The sequence below is a fragment of the Pseudopipra pipra genome, chromosome 6 (assembly GCF_036250125.1).
Source record: "Pseudopipra pipra isolate bDixPip1 chromosome 6, bDixPip1.hap1, whole genome shotgun sequence".
Classification (NCBI taxonomy): domain Eukaryota; kingdom Metazoa; phylum Chordata; class Aves; order Passeriformes; family Pipridae; genus Pseudopipra; species Pseudopipra pipra.
Window position 1 is genome coordinate 54,398,102 of NC_087554.1, and position 13,656 is coordinate 54,411,757.

At 37.7% G+C, this 13,656-nt stretch overlaps 1 protein-coding gene across 3 annotated transcripts in view; it reads left to right on the top strand.

The window, feature by feature from the left end:
- Positions 1-13,656, top strand: part of TECPR2 (tectonin beta-propeller repeat containing 2) — a 44,012-nt gene that overhangs the window by 19,460 nt on the left and 10,896 nt on the right. For all 3 annotated transcript variants that reach the window (XM_064659204.1, XM_064659206.1, XM_064659205.1), the window contains 5 exons: positions 988-1,129; positions 2,459-2,699; positions 3,472-3,561; positions 4,405-4,638; positions 8,675-8,823. In XM_064659204.1, coding sequence (XP_064515274.1) covers positions 988-1,129; positions 2,459-2,699; positions 3,472-3,561; positions 4,405-4,638; positions 8,675-8,823 — 856 coding nt within the window. The remainder of the gene's footprint in view (positions 1-987; positions 1,130-2,458; positions 2,700-3,471; positions 3,562-4,404; positions 4,639-8,674; positions 8,824-13,656) is intronic.

Sequence of the window (13,656 nt, forward strand, 5' to 3'; positions counted from 1 at the left end):
AGTTGATATTTAGCTTTGTAGCTGATCCTGTGCTCGCAGTAGTTGTTTTGTGCTCAAGTTAAAAGCCCTGAGTCTCTAATGCTGGCTTTGAGAATCTAGAATGTAGTCTCTCTTGTGACATCAGCCTGAAGCAAGTATAGGAGGAAATTCCAGTTCTTGTCGTCATATGATTTTATCTACTGGATATTCTATTGTGAAGCTTTAACTTGTCTTATCTCACAGCCTGGTATTTTGGCCCTTGAAAAGTCTAAGAAACTATTCAGTGTTCTTGTTCAAACCTGAAATTTGCATGCACTTTGATTGATTTATTTAATGACAAAGCTGCTTGACCTACACCTTAGCTACATTTAGTGTTCTTGGGGTTTGTATTAAAATTGCAGAAAGCAGTCAGTATTTGTTCTTAAATTGTTGAGAAAGGTTATCTGAAAGAACTAGCATTGTTTGCTACCTTTTCAGTGTACCTTTCAGTACCTTTTACCTGATCACCTGTTGAATTTCTGAGCTTGAAAATTGTTTACTTATGCAGAAAACTTGCAGTCCTAAATTCAGCATTTATCTTTGCCATATAGTTAGGTTAAGTTTTCTATTTATGGTCCCTGAACTGCTAGTATTGTTCTCAGAATAGGTCAAGGAAGTTGGAGGAGACACATTTATGAGGCTGTTTTATCAAAAAATCAAAGAACACAGCTCTTGATTGCTTAAAATAGGTTTTGTTTAGTTTTATTGTTATGTATCCAAGTTTCAAATCTTTAGTAATCTTTGAAAGCCTTATTTTTTTTATTGTTGAATGTTTTTTACTTATACAAACTAATGAAATATAAATTACTGAATAACCGTGAAAATTTGATATCAAATGTGTTTTTTAGCTTGGCCCCACTGAGTTCAATCATTTTAAACTGCTATTAGCATTGTAACAGCTTCCTTAAAATACCATAAACATAAATTTGAAGTAAGGTTTTTAATTTTTTTGCTTGTTTGCATTTCCAGTGAAATGCAAGCTTTGGAACCAGTGTGCATAACCCTTGGAGATCAGCAGACATTATGGGCTTTGGATATCCATGGCAATCTCTGGTTCAGAACTGGTATAGTTTCAAAGAAACCCCAAGGAGATGATAACCATTGGTGGCAAGTAGGCATTTTTTTATATTGCTTTCAGTTTAGTCTTTTAGCTTGGGTTTATTATTTGTGTTGTTTTCCCACAAGATCGAAGATAAAAATTGATTGCTCAATATATTATAGCACTCTTTATTCAGTATATTAAAACTGCAGTGTGGCTATGGCTGAAATCCCTTTTCATGTCTACCATAAAGGGTGGGGGGATAAACCATCCCATGGTCATCCAGAGCAGCATCACAGGAGTTTTCAAGAACAGAAGAAATGCTCTGCCAGGTCATATCAATGGTGAATGTAGCCTGGTACCTTTACAGTGGTAGTAGAACATGCTGTTGAGGCAGAGCATCACGTCTGGCTGCTGAATGCAGCCTCTTCTCTTGTCTTCCAGTGCCCATCCTTTTCCTTAGCTGAGTAAAATAAATAATAAGTAACTGTGCAAAAAAAATGTGTTACACATTTTTCCATTCAGTTGAGGTTTCTTTGAACCGTGTGGAGCTGTTTGCCTCAGTCACAGCTCATGTGGGTAAAAGCAACTCAGTTACTGCAAGTGCTGTCTGGTTTTGATTTAGAATTCCTGACTCTGGTTTCTCCAGCTTTTCTTGTTTTCCCCAGAGACAGGAGTGGGGAAGAAGAGGGTACAAAAATTGTTATACAGAAAATTTGTTTGTCTACATGCCTACCTAAGTTAAAAGAATTTCAGCTTATGTGCATATATAATCTCTTCTTGCATGTGGGCATCATGAGTAGCTTGGCTTTGAGGTTATTGGCAAACTGGTTCTCTTTTTGTGCTCTTAGGCATTTCCTTCCTTTCTAAGAGTATCCCAGAGTGTTGCCAACCTAGTTGTCCGTGGCCAAACTTGGGCAATTGCTTACTTAGACCACCTCCTTCATTATGAATTAAAATGTCCATGAGGTTGTTGTAAAGGAGTATTGCATACAAGTTTTTGTGATGTGGTTTGAATTGCTACACTGCTCAAATTTCTCTCTTCCTTTGGGATATTGAAAATTCACCTCTTGGTTTGCAGAGTTCAACATGTTTTTAGAGGCAGAGAAGAGGTGACATCCTAAAAAGAAGGGCTTTTATAAATGCAGAATTCTAAATGGATTGTTGGGTAGGAGGGAGTTGTAAGCTGATGCTTAATATTGATTGTGGTTTATTAGCAAGACACTTATTCAAAATGTACCTTTTTTATTTTTCCCCTCCTGCACTTTGAAGCTTTCTAAACTCTTGGTAAGATTTCCTGTCCATAAAGAACCCACACCAAAAAAACAGCTTCTGGTAAAAGATTGTGCAGTTCAGCCAAAAGCTTAATTAATTATCAAGAGCACTTTTTTTTTCCCCCAGGTGAGCATCACTGATTACGTAGTGTTTGACCAGTGCAGCCTGTTCCAGACAATAATCCAGGCAACTCATACAGTGGCAACAGCAGCTCAGGCACCTGTGGAGAAGGTGGCTGATAAGCTTCGAATGGCATTTTGGTCACAGCAGCTTCAGTGTCAGCCCAGCCTCCTCGGAGTTAATGGCAGTGGAGTCTGGATCTCTTCAGGCAAAAATGAATTCCATGTAGCAAAGGGAAACTTAATAGGTTGGTGTGTTTTTACATCTAATATTTTTAAGTTAAGAAAATTAGGAGGAAATAACTAACTACAGCACCACAAAAATTACCCATGGCAAGTCAGGGCAACTTTAACAAACATGCTTAAAAATTAAATTAAATGATTCATTAGCATTTAGTCTTAAATACTTTCTCATTTAAAGGGAAATATTTTTTGTGGAAAAGTCGTTGTCAGCTGTGAGCTGTGCACAAGTAACTCCTTTTAACACCTACACTTCTCTGCGATGAGAAGTCTCTTCTCTGGGATGAGAAGGCAGTCTTAAGCTTAAGTTTTATTTAGCACAATGGAGTCTGGTTCACCATCAGTGTGACTATGCAAAACAGTAATGTTATGGTTTTACAGTGCTAGTAGAGGAATTGCTTTATTTTTCTTGCTTTATTTCTCAAAATAGAATTTTGATTTGGTACACTTCTTCATCCAGGTAAATGCTAACAATAGGCCTAGGACACTGTTTAACCTCATGACCAAATTGGTCCCCTGTTGAAGACAACTAATCTTGTCCTTGATCCTTTTCTGCATTCCCAGTTTTCTCTCTGTGTGTATACATATGTGTCAGGAGGACACATATGTTCCCCCTCCCCTCAACAGTTTCTTAGAAGATTTACATAGAAAATCTTGTCTAAATGATATTTAATAATTGATCGCAATAGAATTTCTTTCAAACTGTAACATTTTAAGTAACAACAAATTTTAAGAGAAAATTAAGTTTCATATTAATGCCACCCTGTCCTTCCTTTCAAGGCACTTATTGGAATAATATTGTGCCTCGTGGTACTGCTTCTGCCACAAAGTGGATTTTTGTGTTGGCTTCCACAGCTTCATCTAAAGAAGGTTAGTGAATCAACAGTGCAGGCATATAATATCTGATTTTTAAATAGACTGGAATTGATGGTGTAAGTAATTAAATGTCCTTGAATTACTTCAAATTTTGGGTCTCTTCTATATGCAGGGATCTAAAGTATTTGAAGTAGGGTGAAAATATGTCTGTAAAACTACTGGAGATTAAAATAACATATTATTCACTCTCACCTTTGGTGTGGAGTGGCATCCAACAGAGAAATGGGCAGTTCTTTAAGAGCAGTAAGTCCCTAAATTGCAGATGCATGAATCACCAGAATCTGTAATAGGAAATCTTGGAGCACGCTCTGCTGGAATGCCTACTAACCGAGTGTTTCCCCTGTCAGTACAGTTATTGCAGCAAAATTGCACATTTCATCAGTAAAACTGAGACCGTGCTAGGGAATTGAACTTCTGGTTACAATAGTTAGCAATTCCATTATCTAAGTACACTGGCTTTATTGGCAAAAATATATGATTTAGAGCTGAAAAAGAATACTTTGTATTCAAAGGCTATTATCAAGGATAAGAGCAAAAGAATAAAGGGAGGTGATAGTGCATTGTTACGTGTGTCTTTTCTCTGTTAGTTTTTTCAAATGAAACACTTCTTCAAATGAGATCACTTAGTACTTGATTTGAGAAATAGAGTATTTAAGTGCCTAAATGAGGGCTTAGGATGTGTATTTTTACTTCAAAGTCTTACCTTATGAACATAGCCAAGAAGCTTTCGTTTTGCCTTCGAATGCACTGATCATTTTTTTCCGAAAAAAGTAAATGTGTAAGTTTTCTCAGAGTGGATTAGGAATTATTTTAATAACAGAAATGTCCTTTCCGTAGGAAGCTTTCTGTGGCTGTGCCAAAGCAACAAGGATCTGTTTTGTGTCAGTGATCAGAATCCTCAGTTTCGTCCTTCTACAGTCCAGCTGCCACCGGAGGCCGAGATGGTGCACTACTCTGCCTGCCAGGATGCCATTTGGGGTTTGGATAGTCTTGGGCAGATATTTATCAGAACACTTTCATCCAGCTGCCCAACAGGGATGCATTGGACAAAACTGGATCTCACCCAACTAGGTATGACATTTTTATTGAGTAGAATATCTCTTAACCCGTAGCATACTGTCAATGTTTTCCGTAAGTATCCTTCAGTTTACTGATATAGGATGTAATATTTACTGGATCAAATAGTAACTTACAATAATGGGCTTCACGGCAGAGGACTGTAAAATATCTGGAACAGCTGTGGCTTTCAAACAGTGTTCTGTTTAGCCTTTTCCTGTGGACATCACGTTTACTGTTTGCAAGATAATTTGCAGTTGGTCAGTCTGAGATGGCTCAGCCTGACACGGTGCTGTGCAGGTTTACCAGCAGCTTAACTAGTCTGACTCTTGTTCTGCAGTGTAACCATAATCACCTGGTCTCGGGCAGTTCCATACACAAAGCCCTGAATGTTGTGATTCTAAACAGGCTTTTAACGGTGCCAAAAAATCTGCATTAGGATCCTGTCAAGGAAAAATTATGCTCCGAGAGTTGCATCATCCATGAGTGATAGAGCTGATAACACCCATGTTCAGGTTTATACTGATCTAATAATTCAGCATAATGCTTAGAACATGGTGCTGGTTAACTGCTCTTTTCATTTGCTTAGGTGGTTGACCATGTTTTGATCATTAAAATATACTCCCACTTTGAAGTTTGGCTCTGGGGTAATCAGGTTACTTGTCAACTTTATCAACAGTATTCCAATCAGATTTATTTCTGTGCTAGTCTGACTTAAAACATTCCTATCTCCATGCTAACCTGCATTCCTGTTTCAAGTGAAGATAAAAGAAATTGATACTATGCACCATTCTCACACCATTTTAAAAATAATTCACCTGTTTTACAATTTTTCTATTTTTAATGGCAATGTTAATGACTGGTCTGAGAATAGACAAGCAGTTTTAACTTCAGGGATGAAGAAAGGCAGACACAGCTGGCACACTTTAAGCCTCATGTACAATTTTGGTGTACAATTTGTAATACTTCATGGAAAACTTTTTAAAATGTGTATTCTAAAATTAATTTGTTTGTCAGTTGCACACCAGGTTTTTCAGACCTGATGAATTCATCATCAGCCTGGAGAAGAGGAGGCTCAGGGGAGACCTCATCACTCTGTACAACTCCCTGAAGCCAGGTGGGGGTTGGTCTCTTCTCGCAGGCAGCTATCAGTAAGACAAGAGGGCATGGTCTTAAGCTGTGCCAGGGGAGGTTTAGGCTGGATATTAGGAAGAAATTCTTTACAGAAGGGGTAATCAGGCATTGGAATGGGCTGCCCAGGGAAGTGGTGGATTCTCCGTCCCTGGAAGTTTTTAAGATGAGACTGGATGTGGCACTCAGTGCCATGGTCTGGTAACCACGGCAGTGTTGGATCAAGGGTTGGACTTGATGGTCTCAGAGATCCCTTCCAACCCAGCTGATTCTGTGATTCTATGACGTGAATTGGTTCCAAATGACTCACCATACCATAGTTTAAACACCGTTTGATGCCTTTTGCCTTCACTGACTTACAGGATTGATTTGTTGACTGTCGTAATACAGTTTGAAAGTTTTTTCACTAACCGCTGCTTTCCAGCAATTCAGACAGTAACTATTTAACAGAAATAATAAATAACTTCTTGCTACTGTCTGAAAATCTCAAAAGAATTAATAAAGGAAATCAGCACAATTGGAGTTGGTAGACTGTAATATCTGGCCTGTGAACTTCAGCAGTTCAGAATTTCAACCTTTACATTCAGGCGTTCTTGTCAGCTCTGTGGCACATGGTGGTGGTATAGCAGAGATCTGGGTCAGGAAATACTTCAAACACTCCACTTTACCTGTCACTTGTGGGTTGATACTGAAATGTGAAAATGTTTTAGGGATTTTTCCTCCTGTTAATTGCAAATGGTAGATCACTGCTGACAAGTGCATATCCATGGCTATAATACAAGAGCTTTTATTTGCTCTAATGGGGCTGAGGAGATTGGAGAACTATTGTTATTTTTCAGGTGTATATTTAAGTTTACTCCTGAAACCTTAGAGCTGTAATTGGGGGGGGCATGAGGAAGTGGGAGCAACTTGCTGAAAAATGCAATTCAGAATTCTGTGAAGTGATGGGGTTGCCAGCATTAAAGTTGAAATATTCATATTATGTTGGTAGTATCATCCTCTTGCCTTTACACTATGTACTGGGAGTAGTACCTAGTAAATTATTTTGATTAGAGTTCCACTACTGCTATCTAAACACAGTAGAATGACCTTTAGGTTTTAACAATAAACAATGCCTTTGAATCCTGCTACTTGCTCTAAACAGGAGATGATTGTGGTTAGCATGACCTTCTCCTAAGATCCAAACAGTAAGAGGGAGGAGGGAGGGACCCCAAAATATTTACATAAGGGCGGCTTTTTTGAATATCAAATTGTCCTGTAGACGTAAATAATATCAGCTGTGCCGAGTAGGTGATATGTGATTCCACGTGTGAGTGCTCTGATGTTTGTCTGGATCAGAACACTTCAACAGCTGAGGTATCATATGATGAAGCCATTACTTCGAGTCATATGTTGTGTTAGAAGGAATAATAAGGTTTAAAGTAAGATTTTGACTTTGTAGCTGAACGTCAAGCCCCTCCCTGCAAAAAGAAGTTGTTATAGGTATTCTTATCCCAAGCAGTAGAGGTTTTTTGTGTATAGTTTTGTCATTTTGTTTTTAATGTGAAGCTGTATGATTAAAGGAAATTTTGGGATGAGAATAATTAATTCATATTCCTATGATTCAGAGAGTTAAATAATTTTGGTTAATGTGATCTGCTTACTATTACAGATAATTTAAAAATGAGGCTGTGTTGTCCTGTTGTTTCCTATTCTTTCCCTCAGCAAGCCTTAACGACAGCGAATACTGCCTTTTGCAGAAGTAAATGCTTTGAACTTGCACTCTGTGGGATAAAATTGCACCCCATTCTTTAAGGAATGCTGTGCCTGATGCATTTTACAAGGATTTGTTGCCAGACTTCACATACCTGAAGAGTGAACTGTTACCAAGAATGGGATATCCCAAGCAGCACTGGCATGTTCAGTTAACCAGCAAGGCCTATTTTTAGAGCCTTTAGTTTGGAGTCTGACCAGAGCATTCCTTCTGTAGTGTGTCTGTACTGATGGGTCCCTCGTTCTTTGGAACGTGTTTTCTGTTACTTAGCATTGTATTGTCCAACAGGGGGAGAAAAAAAGAAATAAAATGTTAGTTATATTACATCACATGGCTATTTTAACATGAATGTGAAAGAGTTTCAATAGACGGTTAACTAGGAGTTCTTTTAGTCTAAAATATCAGGCATACTTCTCTACTGTCCTTGCAGGTATCTAGACTAAATCCAAACCACAAACCACCCCAAAATTCCAAACCACACTTATTTGGCAGCTTTTTTTTCACGGTGCTGACTTACACAGGGTTAAAATACCGCTGCACTTTTGATAGGACTGTAATAAATATGTACACTGGTGAATATAAATCCGTTTGAAAATGAGTTCCTTTATTTACAGATGTGACACTGGTATGTTAACACTGAAATGCATAATCCACGTGCTCTCATATTTTTAAAGTGCTGGCATTAGGGAATGTTCTTTGCTGAATGTGTATTAGCGGATCAACACCTTTAAAAGTCTACAAGCCTGGCCAGCCACAGAGAAGAGTTCATGTTAGGTCATGTGAAAGTTTGTCTAGGCATTGATAACATTTGTCACGGAATGGTTCCCTGCTTGAATTTGGTTATTTTAATAGCATATTGAAAAATATGCTATTAAATATGCTAAAGCACATGAAAATGTGCTTTAGAAATTGCAGTATCCTGTGACTAAAACATTTATTTTAAGATTTAGAAGAGAAATTTCTCAGATATATACTGCCTATTGGCTTTATTCATTGCATCCAGTGATTTTTTTTTTTTTTTGTCTCATAACTTGTATTAACTTTTAATCATTTTTATGTGACCGTGTTTAAAGCTAGTTTAATACCATGAAGTCCAAATAAAAGTTCTCATTATTAACTGAATTTGAAAGGATAATGCCAGGTTGTTAATACTCTCTTTGTTATTAGGTGCTGTAAAGCTGATCAGCTTGACCTGTGGAAATCAGCATGTTTGGGCCTGTGACACCAATGGTGGCATTTATTTCCGTGTAGGAACTCAACCTCTTAACCCAAGTTTGATGCTTCCTGCGTGGATAATGATTGAGCCACCTATACAGGTAAAGTGTGGATTGTAACCTGGTGGTTTATTGTAACTGTTGTAACCTGGTGATTTAGGTCTATGCTACACAATAAAACAATATTTTTAACACTCACGGAAAATAGTAGAGACACAGGTTTTTGTTTTCCTTTCCTAATGAAAATTTACTCTTCTTGTAGCACGCAGAAGCTTTATAGGCACATAGCAGAGTGCAGGATTGAGCTACATCCTGAGCACCTGCTGTGTGCTAAGCAAGGGGCTGGATGGGCAAGCAGCACAGAGCGCAGGGTGAGGGAAGGCTCTGCTCAAGTGGCGTGGTGCTGAAGTGCTTGCCTCCCTCTTCCTTTATCCTCACCCTTGTGAGTCTGGGATGCTTGCTAGAGTGCTGTGGGAAAGGCGTCACAGCAGGTGACACTTGTTGGGCTGTACAGGGTTTGCCAGGTGTGAGGGTCTGGCTGTGGTTTCCTGTGGACCTGAGGGAATGGCCTGAAGTTGTGTCAAGGGAGGTTTAGGGCAGATATTAGGAAAAGGTTATTCACTCAGAGGGTGGTTGGGCACTGGAACAGGCTCCCCAAAGAAGTGGTCATGGCACCAAGCCTGACAGAGTTCAAGAAGTGTTTGAACTATATTAGTATTCAGGCACATGGTGGTACTCTTGGGGATGGTCCTGTGCAGGGCCAGGAGTTGGACTTGATGATCCTTGTGGGTCCATTCGAACTCAGCATGGTCTGTGATTCTGTGAATTTAGGGACTTGCCTTACCATGCAGTCATTTCTAAGTATATGGTACAAATGCAGCTCTTCTCCCTTGTTCCCGAAATGGGCAAAGTTTGGTCCTTTGAAAGGATACAGAGTGGAAAGAAGCCTCCTAAAGTACCCTGGGAGCGTATTTTCTGAATATAGAAAACAGACATAATCTGTATCTCCAGTGCCTGTTGTTTGCTTTCTGGTTGCTTGTTTGTTTTTTTTTAATCTCTCCTTAAACATCACTGCTTGCTTTCGTTTCTGCTGTAATAATTTGCAAGTTAATCTATAAGATGAGAGTAATTTCTGTGTCTGTGAGCTGGGACTGTCCTAATGGAGCTGACCTTTGACTGCTGATTTCATTCTTTGCCCCTTGGCATGAAAATGCTTGAACTGAACTCTCTGTGATCTTGCAGAGTAGCGGTGGATGTGTTTGCCTACTTGATTTACATTTTATGATGTTACATCATTTCTTTCAAAGATTTTGAAATGTGTGGTACTTTTGAAAGGACATATTAAGAAATTCAAGTAAATCTGGGGCAGTGGAGTTGCAGTAGTTTATTTGGGTTTTATAGTTTGCTTTTAGTTCTGCTTGTCTCTCATCAGCCAGTTGCTGGCTCCTGTGTATCTTAGGGTATAACAGCAAAGAGGGGCAGTGGAACAGCAAAATGAAACTGCAAATCTGCATCCCATCAATTAGCACAGCACTGGTTGGATGACTAATTCTGTACTGGGAATGTTATCCCAGAGAAATGGGACTTTATTTTGCAGGATAGCAGAGCAGACTGAGAAATAGTTGCCAATATCTCTTGCAAAAAGGACTTGGTTACGCTGCTCATTCTTTGTGTGCTGCAAGTGGGTCTTTTTCATGTAATCTATAAGAGGCATGTTTTCCCTGCTAACAAGGGATGGGGCAGCAGGAAGAGGAGACTGAATGTATCAGTGATGACATCTCCCATGAAGGTAGTATTCTTAAAAAGAGGGAAGAAAACATTCCACTTAAACCGAGTTTGCCAAGAGACAGAAAATTAAACTTGTGTAGTGTCTTCTTACCAAAGGTCTATCCAGGAAAATGGCCCAAAAAGCTGTTTCTCTATGCTGATGCTATTTTCTCTATCGCAAGTTATTCTCTGCTCCTCAACTGAAGTAGATTAAACTGCTCAATGCAAAGGTGATTACAACAGTTGGCATTTGCTGTGGCTCATGATTTGGCAGTGACTTCCTTATGTAGAAAGTGGACAAGGTTGAAAATCAAATTATTTCCTATTATCTTATCAAGAAAGCTGGATGATGTTGGCTTCCAAAAATTATAACCTTCTGATACCCAGAGCAGTGTCATTCTCTTTCCTGATATGGCAAATTTAATGAGTCAGTATGAAAGGGCAAAAATTCAAACACTGCTTGTAGAGAAGATGAAAACTCATGGGTTGTGTGCTTGTTTTGAGACAATTCCAGCATGTTAAAACAAGTCATTAAAGGAGCAGCCATTCATGCTTTTACAGAGGCTTAATGCAAAATAAGAAAATATGTGAACTTTTAAAATATTTCCAAATGCTAGCTTAGTGTTTGGATAACAAATATAACATGATGTCTGAAAAGTGAACTGTTCAGTGAACAGTATTTGCTTATTAGGAGCAAATTACTTACTGTTATCTGTCCCTTAATTGACTTTGACATAGTTCATGCTGCCTCTCTCTTCAGAACAGCAGAAATACTGTAAGAAGTATCTGTGAACAATTCAGCCATTTTCTGTTTGAAGAAGGAAATGAAAATTGCCTTTCACTTTCTTTAAGTACAGAAGCACTCTCAAATAACGTAATTTGAAACCAACTATGGATATTTCATTCCCCAGTAAATGTCAGAGCCAATATGACTTGCCTGTCCCAGATCTCATGACTCATGAGCAGCTTGTGAGCAGCTGCAGACTCTGCTTTTATGGTGTCACTTCTCCTTAAAGGAGTGCTGCAGTTGCACAGCATCTGTCTTTTAACAGCTTCACAAAGGTATTCAGAGACTGTAATTTTGATGAGATTTTGCTTATGGTAAAATGAGTGAATATAATTTAAGTTCAGTCTTTGGCTCTGTGATGCTGTATTTTTTCTTAAATCTAGACTAAACCCATTCTCCTTTGTTACTCTTCCCTCTGTACCTCTCCACTGCAGCATCTCTTGAGATGAAAAATAACATTATATGTTTTCTGCCCTCCCTCTTTATTTTATCGGGTATTTCAGAAGTGGTTGATAACATTGTTAGAGTATCTTGAGCAGTAGTAGGTTATATATAGATGTTTTCTGTGCTTCATCAGTTCTGTTCTGCAATCTTAAAAGTCAAAATGATGATGTAGTTAAGCAGCTTTTTGGAAGCTGCTTCAAGGACATTGACAAAACGAATCAAAATGGTTTGATGAAATTATTTTGGACCAGAAAATAGAAAGTGTTCTTCATTCAGTTGTTAATATACAGCATAAAACTATGATCTACTGTAGCATGTCTTAATATAGATTACATTTAATTTTTTAAAAAAGAGAAGGAAATATAAATATTATTTAAGAAGATACTAATGGAGTACGTTTCTATATATGTGTGAACGTATATTTATTATGATTTAATGCTTTTCAGATTTCTGACCTAAAGGAACAATAATAAAAATAAAATAAAAAATTAGTATAGCCTATAAGACTACTTTAAGTGATTGTAGAGCAGAAGTTGATCAAAAGTTAAAAATCATTAAATTACTTTAAAAGGTCCCCAGAAGTTGAACTGGTTGAAAATAATTCTTTCTACATTTCGTCCTTGGTTTCTGGCACCTTCTGAAAAAGATGAGACAAAATCTGCTCTTGAGAAACACATAAGTTCCTACAAGCACAACTTAACATACAAACTGTCCTTAAGAACCACCTTCTCAGATTTACAGTAAGAGATCTATCGGCTAAACAACTTTATTTGACAAGATTAAAGGAAAGATTAAAAAATGATCATAATAAGTATTTGTAAGAAGTTACTAATCTATTGATTGTAAATAATCAGTCTTACTCTAAAAATATATTGAAACATTTTATTGTCATTTGCTTAACTGCTGCTCTGTTGTTCTTTTGAAACTAAATTTCATAGAGAATAGGATTGAAAAAGCAATTTTATTAAATCAAGAGGTCTGTTTAAAAATCCATGTAGATTGTCTGAACTGTGGAGTACAAGGGGTTTATGTAAGGAAGTGTTTGCTATTTGACTACTGCATAAAGCTTTTTCCAGGGTCTCAGCAGACAAGCACCACTTAACTTAGTTTGCCATAAAATTGTCACCTGCAGTATGTTCGTTTCAAGTTAGAAAAACTTTTGATTTACTACCGTTCCCATAAGCAACCTGGTAATTGTCTCTTTATATTTTAAGCTTGATATCATAGGTAAGAGAAATTCTTATAGGTAGTAGAAGTTCTTGCTGACCTAGGAAGAGCTGTTTTTTTCTCGTACACATACTTTCAAAAAAAAATAAAAAATTAAGGCTGTTCATGCTTTTGCAGTTGTTTAAACACTATTAAAGGTAGCAAATAGCAGTTTAAAAATATCATTTGAAATTTAGGCAAATTATCTGTAATTTTGGGAAATCTGTACAGGATAGATTTAATTTCTTTTCAATACTTTACATTGAACATAGATTAAGAAAAGGTTAGGAGGTTGATTGTGTCTTATGGGTAAGTGGTGACTTGTTAGAAATTGTTGCATGATCTTTATTTCGTTTCCTTTCTTTAAATAAAATTCTGCTTATTACAGAACACTTAATGTGGACTTGGCGACTTTCTTCCTCTGCCATCTGCCTTGCTTTTGCATTTTTCAGTGAGATTTCTATTATTATGAAGTCCTGTTCTGTGTTAAGTGGTACTTAGAGGAGGAAGTGATGAGCACTTCTCAAGATCAGATTTTGCCATTAGGCTGAAATGGAGGAAGGGTTTGTTTGAAATGATCCTCAGGGCTTGGATATTTGGAGGGGAAGGGATTTTTCTGTTGAAAATGCTTCATAACTCTTACTCAGAATCATCTATGCTACTTTTGAACTCACTTGCCATGGAAATCTCTGTTCTTTCTAAGGCATACTCCATATGACTGTTCTTTCAAA